Below are 12,147 nucleotides of genomic sequence, written 5' to 3'. Positions count from 1 at the left end.
AGCCTTTGGTTTAATTGCTTATTGAAGCATATTTATGCAGAAGTTTAATGATATAAAATCATCTCCAGGCATGTGAATAGCACATATACTTTAATTATTATTTTAAAAAGTCTGTCTTTTGAAAGTAACTCTAAAGATAATAGACATTTTAAGATATAAGGTTCAGCAGAGCATGTATCATTCCGTAATATATTTTAAAATGGTAGTTCAGAATATGTGCTACACTTCGCATTTGGAGATCTACTGAGAGAGACAAATGGCAAGACCTGTGTTTCAAATCACAGAATTGGCAAATATTTAGTGAACCAAAGCTCTGTGGATATCTAATTAAAGTAATTCAGGATCTGATTACTAATGTTTTGCTATTACTTTGGCAATTTAAAGAAAATCATGCTTATTTTTCCTCCTTGCACTAACTTGATAATCAACTCTCTCTTTTCTGTTTTTCACATAATAAATGAAAATGTCATTTGAATATATAGCTAGAGGATCCTGGTGTCAGAACATAAGTGTTTTTCACATGAAATGGATATGTGTATATGTGTATAAGATACATGTTATAGGGCCTCCACGGTGGCGCAGCGATTGAGTGCTGGGCTGAGAAGCTGCCCACAGCCTCTGTAGCACTGGTTTGATCCTTGGCCGCCGGGCAAGGGTCCCACAAAGCACGCAGACCTCTCCTGCCGCCCGCTGCTCCCCTCAGCAGTGTACTTCATCATTCTGCCTGCTCTGCTTTCCCCTCTGGCTCTGGTGAATTCTCTCACCCTCCCGTGCTTCTGACTGTACCCAGTGCTTGTATAAATAAATATATAAATCTTAAAAAAAGATACATATTATATAGCTCATATACATTAGGGATAAGGATTACATAGACATTTCTTTTAAAAAGGCATTGTGCAAGTTTAAATGCAAATGGGCATATGGCTTGAGATCGGTTTTTTACTTTTTTCTTCTTCTAATCCCATCATCCACTTTCTTTTACTGGTTGATTGGCTGGCCTGCATAAGTCATACTCTGCAGTATTTCTAAGTTCATCCTGCTGGTGTTTATGATTTTAGTGCCTGTGGTCCCTTGTTCTTTCTTTTTCTTTTCTTCCATGATCTGGACATGTTAATTATGACAAGAGTAAATGTTTCATAACATTTTTTCTTTCCTGTCTTTGATTGTTCATTGTTTCAGAGAGAATTAAAAATGTTCAGGTGCTATATTTTTATATATTCATCCTTTATTAGGCTTTATCTCTTGTAAATTGGGGCAACAAAAAATAATTTGGGATAAACATCATAATATAATGGAATACAAATGTTTGAGAAGATTATCAATGAATAAACATCTCCCCAAATATACAGCGTTTTTTTTAATGACAAAATTTTTTAGTGTATGTTGTAAAATAAATGTAGACTGAACACTGTATTCCTTTATTAAAAAGCTAGATAAGATTGACTTTAATATGCCTAAGAAAAACAAAAGAAAATAACCGTGGCAGCTCTCCTCCATTGCTTTTCCATATCCTTTCTCCACCTCTTTTCTGCTCTGGAACCAGGAGGCCGACTGTCCTCTGACCACCAGCCTCCCCCTGACCTCTAGCTTCAAATCTTGGCCAGTGGAGGTACCAGCAGAAGCAGAGAGAGCAGGAGGAGAGAGGCCAGATTATTATTCTACCGCAGCATACCACGCCTGTGTTTGGGCTGCATTCTTCCACACGCAGATCTTGCTGTGCTCTGTCAATTTCTGCCCCCTCTTGTTCCTTTGGGCCAATAGGTGGTAATACCTCATGGGTTGTAAACCCCAACATACTCCTCTTTTGGGTTTCCATGAATTTTACCCACATGTCAAAAGTTCTTTTACTAAACTCTTCTTTAATTACCCATTTGAGTGTATCATTTATTTCCCACTTGAGTCATAACGATAACTCTAGACCTAGAATAGTGGTACTTTCCATGTACAGTTATCTCCTTAGGGAATATATTGGAAATTTGTTGACTGTTTTTTGATGTCACAATGATTGGGGGGTTGGTTGGCATTTTCTGCATGGATAGGCAGGTACGTTGTACATATGGCTGTGAGGGACAGTTCTACATGGCAATGAATTGTCTCTTACCCCATTCAACTTTCAAATGCCCCACTGGACATTCATATGTGTGTGGGAAAAAAAAAGTTTATAATGATCTGAGTCAGAATGAACTTTGTTCTGCAAACATAACATATTTTTCAGACAATGAAACAAATTTTATTATAGACTGAAATTTCCAGAAAAGCAATTCCCTTGTACTTTGGAGGAATACCCTACTGTGTTTTGTGTGGAACTTTACTAAGAATTGTTCACTATCTTGGAAAATTATGTCACCAATGGCAATTCTGCTCTGCAACTTGGGTTGTAAATGTAGCACATACCGGCTTCTCACAACCCACTCCATCAAAAATTTTCACTGTTTCACTGAAAATGCTCTGAACATTCATTGGTAAGCTTCTGGTTGCTAAATCCAACAGTAGCTTGTTAGTCCTCAACTTGGATACTGCTATTCTCTCCTTGTAAACTTGCTTTTCTTCCTCCCCTTGGAACTTTTTTTCTGCCTCAATGGCTGCTATTCTCTGCCATGTTGATGGTTCTCTTCTCTTCAATCTGCTCTCTAAATCTAAGAGTACCATAGTCCATTTTCTAACTCAAGTTCAGATCTTTCTCTTGATTCTAGCCTTGCATATTATTCAGTTACATCCCCAATATTTCTGCTTGATGATCTAAGTAGACAGCTTAACACTAACTCCAATCTAGCCTACTCATTCCTTCCCCTATCTCTAGTTGATGACAGTTCAAAGTTTTACTACACAGAATAAAATTTCTATTTCCCATACCCAGTCAATTTAGATATCCTACTTCCTAATCCATCTAGTCTCCAACCACTTCTCATCTTCAAATACCTACCGCCCTGGTTCCAGCACCATCATCTCTTGCCTTCATCGCCTCCTAGTAGTCACCTTTTCATTTTTCTCTTAATTCTCCCAATAGTCCATAAGGGCCTATAATTCTAACTTTTTGCTCACTTCCAGTGTCTTATTCCCTACTGTCCTCTTCCCTCCTTTATTCTTATCTCCTATTCATGGCTAGAAACCAGCTATTTCTAGTTTCTGCTCAAAATCTGGCCTTCCAAAGAAGCCCTCTCTGACCATTTTATTTAATCCTGCATCTTGCCCTGCCCCCACCCAACTCCTAATCTTTTTTCTTGGTTCTTTTTCCTCCTCTGTCACACAATCAATTATGTTGGCCAAATGTCCCCTTTCATCAAGGTGTGAAAGCTCTTTTACTATAATGTTATGCAGAATCTAAACTAATTTTTTTAAATATGAGTTGACAGTTTTTTTCCATAGGAGATTTTTTTCTAATGAAGTACTGTTGTTTTACATACTTGTTAATATTTTGACAGTATAGGAAATCTTCCCTTCAAATGAGAATTTTTAAGAAGACATTATACTAATAAAAACATACAAATTTACAATGTGTTTTATATTATTTATTGAGCAGGCACTGAACTGTGTATTTCACATGCATGGTATGATTTGAACCCTTTCAACATCCCTTCAATATAGATATAGTTCTTCCCTTTTTAAACTGTTGTGATTAAGGAAGTGGCCTAAGGTTTATCTAACTAGTAACTGTGTCTGTTGTCTTTGCTACTAAATCACTGTGTAACTCTACCCCTGGTGGAGAGCAGTCCCTGCCCACTGACTACCCAGAAAGGGAGAAAAGAAACCAGAGAACGCCCTTCTTTCATCCTTATTCAGATTTGGTACTTTAAAGCTATCATTTGGTCTCAAATGTTTTGATTTGTATTCACTATTACTGCATTAAAATGTTTGCTATTACTAAATATCTAAGGATTAGCTGTACATTCATGTCTCTCCTGAATAGTCTATAGAATGTTGATTATGTCTCAGGAGAGAGCAAAATCTATTTATTCTCCACTCCTGGAGATCGTATGCACATCCAAAATAAAGAGAATTACTAGTATTTGGTAGCTTTTGAGCCACTCAAATATCTAATTCACGGAAAGTTTCTCTACTTCTCCCTTCTTCTAAACACACTCCCCTCCCAGGGACTGAATAAAGACTTATTCAGTTTCCAGAGTCCTGGGTTGTAAATAATTTGATGATTATTGTAAAACCTCCTTGTAATTATTTAAACGACAGTCAGATATAAATCTGGTATCATAATATAGTTCAAAACTTCACAATTCACAAAATATACTGCTATCCTTTGCTTTCTCTTTTGCTTTGCTTTCCTAACTGTTTCAGGAACTGGATATAGTAATTTTGTTTTTTTATTATTTTTATTATTTTTAAATTAATTTATATATATTTTACATCATTGTTCATTTTTAAACAATGTTTGCTCCCCCCTCCCCAGGTATAGTCCCCAAAGAATTTCCTCCAATTCAAAAATGACTACACTGAAGCGGTATCTCAGAGAATCAACAAGAACATCAGCATTTATAGCAGAATCTCATTAGCAATCCAGGTTGCGTAATAATTGCCATTAAATGAGGCAGGTCATTTAATTTCCATCAACCTGAGCTGAAACACCAAGTGATTGTATTCATAGAGAGATCAACCAACTTGAAACACTTTGGGGATGATTGTAATAATATATGAATGTTTGTAAGACTTTGACACTAGACTGTTTCTTGTTGACTTTTCAAAATTAGTAAACTTTCAAAGCATTTAAATTAAAACTTTTTTTGGTCTAAAAAATGGAAGATAACAAGTTAAAAATTCCAAAATTGTTATGATCTTAGGACCAGGCTGCAAATTTTAGAATAGTCAAGACAGGAAGGATGAGGGAATTTGGGGTGATTAAATAAAAGTGGGTAGGGCTGGTTATATACTTTTTAGGGCCCAGGAAAAAATGAATATGGGGTCTCTTGTTAAAAAAGTTATAAAGAAATTCAAGACGGCAATTGCCAGCACATTAACCCAATGTGGCCCCATGAGAGCTGGGCCCTATATAAATGCTCAACTCACTCACCCATGAAGCTGGCCCTGGCTTTAAGTGATATGAGCACGATAGCTAAAAAGCTTTCAGTTTCTGTCCCTGAACAAACTGGCCCTGTTACTCAAGACAGTCCTTGTGGTCAGAAAAGTATCTGAACTCTAATCCAAAACCCAGTATTTTCCCAAACTTACCACAAGGAAAAGTCCAATAAAAAGTCAAATAAAATATTTTTAATAAAATATTTTTAGCTAATAGGCCCTGTTTTATTTAATGTGAATGATGGAACTGAATCCTTTTTTTTGGCCACTAATGACACCCATAATTTTTGATCGGTCGTTACCAGACTGCTGAACACACAACTCCTATACCTAGTGCCTAGGACTGTTGATACTCAAATTTCCTCAGGGCTCACTGACAACCTCAGCATGTACCTGTTCATTCCCTTGATACCCCCGGTTCCTGTCTACACCATCATCATTTGCAGCCCCTTTCAAGCATCTGCTACCCCACCTCAGGGTGTATAGATGCTAAACTCAATATATAAAAGAGATCATTAGGTGGCCATCCACTCAACTTCACTCTGGCCATCTAACACCCTAACTCACCCCCCTGGTTTAGATTCCATTCTCCCATCCTTCCTAGAGAAGCCTGCCTTTTATCCTCATTGCAACTATCTATTCTATCTTTCCCTCCCTCAAGCATTCCTCCTTTGCATATTCTAATCTCATATGTTTTTCCTTTTAACGTCTTCTTTGATCCTAGTTACAGTATTATTTATCTCTCTTCATAGTTAATAAAGCAAATATATACTTGCTTTCCACTTCCTTCCCATTCAATCTCAACCAATCTTGCTTCTGCCCCTCCTTCCTTAAGCCCATTTCCTAATTCCTGATTCCTGAAATGGAGCTGTTTTTTCTTGCTGTGAAGCCAAGCATGAACCACCATGGCAAACCCTGCGTGAGGAAACGCTGGTCAACAAGATTTCAAATCATCCATGAATTATTTCATGTAATTGAGGAATATGGACATAAATTATATTGTACCTACAGGTGATTGCAATATTAAATTTTCTATTTTAAAAGGGAAATGCTTCAAACTGGGTCTTTGAAATAGAAAAACAGTCCTGTAATGTTTTTAAAGAGGTGGAGACACTCTACATACAAAGGGCAGAGTGTCCTTGCCCTGCTGTAAATGTTTTAGCAGCTGTGGAAACTTTCAACAAAATTTACTTCCAGCAACTGAAGCAATGTGCGAAAACTGGGCTTTTCATCGTGGAGACTGAAGGAAGCACTTACTAAAGAGATGAGGACTCCCAGGCACAGCTAGGAGCGGCGTGGCTCCTTCTCACAGCTCTGCTTGTAAACGCCAATGTGGTTTTCCATTCCCTGCTTCGCCCCACTGCCCATCTTAAGAAATCATGTGTCCTGATTTTGAACTTTTTACATGACAGGGTGAAATATTGCGAGGGAATCCAGGTATGTATCACACCTCTTTCCCCCTAAAGCACGGAGAAAATGATCCAATGTACCAATACGGGCACTTTCCCAGAACTCTGGGGGCGAAACCACCACACACAGTTAGGCTCACTGCCGTGGAGAGGGATCAGCGCTGCTGCTTGCTGCCCTTTTTCCAACTGTGCAGGGAACTCCATCTGCCTGAGACACTTAAGATGCTTCACCTTAAAATCTAACACTCACAAATCTTTTTGCACAGCAGCTCTAAACTAGTGTGTTTAATAGCATTAAGAAAAAGTCAGGCCATAAGAACTAAAAATTAGCCCAAAAGAAGTTATTTTTTTCCTCTTCTGGGAAAATCCAGTGGATAATTAAAATCCCAGTGGATATTTCATCATTTAAGAATTCTGAGTATAACAGATTCTGTTTCATTTGATAAAGTGTCCACTGTGGATGCACTGTAGGTAGCACTTTTTAATGAAACCTTTAAGAATTTACAGCTCTGAGCTTTCCTTCACAATACACATTATTAGTAATTCTGATGAAATACAAGCTCTACTTTTGATATTATTTCAGCAAAATTATTTAACAAAAGAACATAACTTTTTATAGGATAAAAAATTTAATGTGAATGCACTTTATAGGTAAGTTTTAAGATGTTCAGTCGTGCACCCTAAGTGTTGGCTGGTCCCCTACTATGTGTAAAGCATTAATTTATCTTGTGAATACAGTCGTGAATTGGCTAGAGCTCTGTTCCTCAAATATCTGCACTTGAAATACTTCCACTGCTGTCTCTCAATCCTTATTTAGGCTGTTTTGCTAATAAATGTGCCTTTTGAGAAAGGAATTGTCTACTGACGAATTTGTATACAATGAGGTTTCAGATGCTAGTTATTCAGAAAGCTGTGAGCCTTGAGTTTTATCACCATGGACCAAAATTAACATCACTTGCTGATGACAACATAATAAAAGATATGTACTTCCCCCCTTTATATGTGGGCAAACAAAATAGTACATGCAGTTATTTCTCTTAAATATCTGACAAGGCATAGATGACTGATTGTTAGAAATCTTTTGATTTGGTTAAGACAAAATTTAGCCAAATGTTAAAGCATGGAAAATGTCGGTGTAGGCAAAGCAAATACTCTGATAAAGCTTTAAAATCACCCCGGCACACAAACATGTTGAAATCTTACCATTAGGTTTTCATGCAGTCTCTTTCCCTGCAGCGAGCATTAGCTTTAACCCTTCAGTGCTGCTGTGGGGTGGCATATTTAGGGAGGAGGTGGCGGGAGAAATGGGTTTTTATTTGGGTGATGATCATCAGTTTACACAGAGAACTGCAATCCCCCTTGTGGGTCTGGTCTCAGGACAATATATTACCATATGTTTCAGAGCAAAACTTCCAGGTTGCTCAGGGGATTCTAGAACTAGTTGTGCACTGTGATTTGTGTGGTGTGTGCGTTTAAAAGATTGTGTAAATTCAGGGTGTGTCTCCTAAGTCTTCCTCTTCCTCCTGTGAACTCCCTACCTCAGCAGGAACTTGGTGATGGCCATGCTCTGGGCTTACATAATTGAAGCACCCCCTCAGGGGTTGCTTTCTACGTGCCCTGCCCATGGTATAAGATGGCTACTAGATTGGTTTGACTTCCCAGTGCTTCATGGAGAAAGTCACCACTGAAAGGGTTAAGGTATGTTACTGCAGTAGCTATCAGCAGACCAGCCATGTACCTTTGGTACTTACAGGAATTTTATGACTCTTGATCATATTATCAAATTCTTCATTAATTTTTTTGTATTTTTCTTCAGTGCGTGGGGTGAGTGCATAAGAGGAGTCGGGATCGGGGCTTTCACAGCCTTTGTTTTCTTTCTTGTTCAAGGCCTGCCAGGTTCAGAGAAATATCAAGAGTAAAAAAAATGAAGGGTGTTCTGAGTACTTACACACAATCTTTGCCTGCTGATCATTAGATCAATATCTTCGTTAATTTTCCTGTACTTGTCCTCAGACTCAGGGCTGTGACCTACTGAATCGTCTGCATCAGGATCTGGGCTGTCACAACCATTAAGGCCCTTCTTTCTCAACGTCTGAAATACATAATTTGGAAAGTTCAAACCTAGATAAAGGCTGCAAGAGACATTCAGGGGTGTCACAGAAGTTCAAGCTGTCCACTCAAATTGTTATTACATAGGAAATATTACATGATGGTAAATAAACTGGAAAGAGAAACCAGTCAGTCATTGCAATCATGTGCCCATTAACAGTTAAACACTTTGAAAGGTAAATACATACATATACATATAATTTTGCAAGTAAATTCAGTTAGTGAACAAAGACAGTATGTAGGTTGACGCTTCATGAAATGGGAATCACATGAACTTCAATATCTGGTGAGAGACAATTACAGAAGACTACAAGCAAGATGACAAATTGCCAACACTATCTTCCCACAGAAAAATTCGAAGTCAGGACATTACACAATGATCTCAGAATCTGGATCATAACAAAAGCAGAGATGTTAGAAACAGTCCCTAATTTGAATTTCAATTCAATTGAACTGAATTGGCACTAATGGTGTCCTACACCCCCATTTGGATATGCAGAGGATAGCAAAAGAGGTAAGGGGAGGTGGCTAATCCTCCAATCAAGCACCTATTAAGAATGTGATCATGAGGAGGATTACTCTTGTTTAGTCAGGTTAGGGTTTTATATATGGGAAAATCTGTATTGACATTGATAACACTGACAAGTTATCTGCTTGAACAAAGGCTGAAAGGAAAGTTTAAGCAGCTGAGCTTAGGGCTTCATTACCATGAGACACATAAGGGAGCTAAAGAACACTGGAACAGGTAACCAAGTCAATCACTATCAAACTAGCACAAGTTCCTACTGCTTTCAGCTGAGCAGGATCGCCGGAGACTGTCTCTGGACGCATGAAAGTGAAGTCAGTGCCTTATTTTGAACCTCCTGTCTCCTGAATGTAAGTGTGGTCTAGTCGTAGCTGTCACAGAGGGATAAATGCTAGTGTAATACTGCAACAGCAAAAATACCAGAGTCCTCGGTTGTACGTTCCTTCTTTTTTTTTTTTTGACTGATAGTTGTCAACTTACTTTATTAGAATCCAGTTTACAGAGATAATGTTATGTTTTTAGAGATCGCAAAACTTCTATTTATTTACACAGCTTGTCATGTTAATTATTAATAGACCAACAACATTTCTGAATTTTCCCAGTACTACCAAAATTGTTTGTAAAGAGATGTGTACCTAAGTGTCTCTCATTAATGGAAAGTTCAGCTGAGCTCATCTTTATTAAAGACAAAAGTCACATACAAATAAAGCAAAAGCTGTGACATCAAGCTAAGGAATTCAAAGCTGAGATAACACTCCATCTTTAATTCATGCAATTGGGAAAAATAAATAAAACAACATGAGTTAAAAAGTGGGTGCCAGTCTTAAAATTCTAAACTTCTTGGCTCTTAACAATGTGTAACAAATGTAACATTATTTAAAATTAGTTTCTGAGGCACTGAAGATTTTCACTTAAAATCAACTATGAGAGCTACCATTTCTAATCCATCTATGATACACTGTGGTTCTGTAAATATTTATTAATGTTATAGTGGTATAATATAACAAATAAGCATATGGTTACAGCTTATTATGTGGTATAATGTTTGAATATTAAAATGAATATTTTGACACAAGATGATAAAATATACATTTACAATCTTGGGGAATTTAAATTGGTTAGGGCCACCTGTCCCCATTAAGGACCTACAGCCATCTTTTATACCCAGAATAACTATTCGTAGATGGTCCCTATAATAACACGATAGAGGGTGTCACATATATTAGAATAATAATTTTATTTGCTAACTTGATTTCCTGAGTTTTAAAACTCTTTTGTCAACTTATCTCAACCAGAAGGACATTCTCCTGGGTGGTTGCTATTTGTTAGAGCACGATGTGTTTCTGCTTTGATCTCCACATATCCTTGAGCTTTTAAGAATAATTTCTCAGTGTCTTGCATCAGACTTCACTTATTTTTTATAAAAGTTCACTTATGTAGAGAAAAATATGTAAGATCAAGAAAATATTATCTGACATTTTCAAAATGTATCTATTTCTTTCTATAAGGCATGTTAATAACATTCTTATATAAATCTTTAATTTATATTCTTAGCTCATATGATGTTAATTTACACCCTTATCTGGACAGTAGACTTTTCAATGTGTGCCCGAATCTTTTTTATCTAATAAATCTTATTGTAAAAATCATAGTTGTTTTGATGTGCAGATTTTTGACAACAGAACGCAAGGGTTAGCGAGGCCTATCAACTGTCATTACAACCCATCTGGCACATACATGTGTGCTAAATATTCTTATGAAGCTTTCGGGGGTAGATATCATGTTTGGTTTATAAAAATTCAAACATCAATTACACTTTATTGAAAGATCTTTCCATAAATTAACTCATTCTCTCTCTCACAAGCTTCCATAAAGATGTAGGGAGACCTGTGTCAGGTCTCAAACCAGCGTGCTCAAGCCTGTTATCCGTGAGCGACCACTTTTCCTCCCAGGCTTTGGAGAAGTGAAGGACACAGAACAGATCACTCTCATGAGCAATCAGGGTGGTAAACAGAACACTGAAATAAATTTGGTGGACATTTTTAAAGGTTATGTTGTGGGAAAAATGAAAATATGGTTGAAATATTGATACTTTTTAGACATCCTATTTTAGGTGGAGTGGGGATGCTTACTGGTCAATAAACTCGTAAGTTTATGGATTAAAAAACTCAGTTAAATTAACAGCTCACTATGTACCTGCAGAATTATATCAACTATTAGGCAAACAAAGCAGGTGGCATGAAGTCACAAAGGAAAGAGCAGTTGTTGGTGAGGGGTAGGGGAAGTGGCTCATTTTCTCACAATAAATTCTTCTATCTGACAACACTGTTTTATAATGAATATCACGAGAATAGCTTAGTAATGAAATATCTCTACAATTTAAAGCTACATTATAGTCTTACTTCAAGTTAAATTGTGTTATTTAAAAAAGGAGCATTTTGAGATACATAAACACAAAAGCCAAGAGCAAAGTAATATTGAGCTCCAAATTCCCAGAGTCACATTATTAGAACCTTGAAAAAATTGCTCAAAAATATTACCCTCAGCTGAGAGCTTGTAGAACACATTTCTGCAAAGAACAAATGATTATGGTGAAATTATGAAACTGAAAATGGAAGTGATGGCACCAACTTAAATACTGTCAAGTGAATGTGGAACTGTAAGAAAAGTCTTATCTTCATTATACTAAAAATCTATAGCCGTATGACAATGGAATTACTGATATTCAGTTATTACTTTACCACAGTAATAAATAGTTGGTATAAACTAAAGGCATCACTAAATAGATACAAAATTGTTATTCCACAGGTCTTTGTCTAGGTAATAAAAATGTCTCTTTCTGGCTTTCAAAGCTTCTGATCTTTGACAAATGTTACTGGTCAGGTAATTCAGGCATTTAAATCATTATTCTTTTTTCAGGGGCTAGAAATCCTGGATGTATACATTGCAAGTATCTTTAGGCCAACTATGTTTTGAAAACATTTATTCTGTATGCCGAGATAAGGCAAGAAATCTACTAAAATCATCAGCTTTTCTTGCTATGTATCTGAAGAAACTTCCCTTAGAGAACTCTGTAAA

The 12,147-nt window shown here is 36.9% G+C and overlaps 1 protein-coding gene across 1 annotated transcript in view; it reads right to left on the bottom strand.

Moving 5' to 3' along the window:
- MEF2C (myocyte enhancer factor 2C) overlaps window positions 1-12,147 on the bottom strand; it is a gene marked incomplete at its 3' end in the record, with an annotated part of 141,448 nt that overhangs the window by 27,976 nt on the left and 101,325 nt on the right. Inside the window, exons 4-5 of the mRNA XM_084233540.1 lie at window positions 8,467-8,526; window positions 8,186-8,323 (exon numbers count right to left, since the gene is read on the bottom strand). Coding sequence (XP_084089666.1) covers window positions 8,186-8,323; window positions 8,467-8,526 — 198 coding nt within the window. The remainder of the gene's footprint in view (window positions 1-8,185; window positions 8,324-8,466; window positions 8,527-12,147) is intronic.

Source organism: Talpa europaea, assembly GCF_964194135.1.
Source record: "Talpa europaea genome assembly, chromosome: 5".
Classification (NCBI taxonomy): Eukaryota; Metazoa; Chordata; class Mammalia; order Eulipotyphla; family Talpidae; genus Talpa; species Talpa europaea.
Note: the sequence above shows the minus strand (reverse complement) of the source record. Positions and strands in the feature narration are given on the sequence as shown.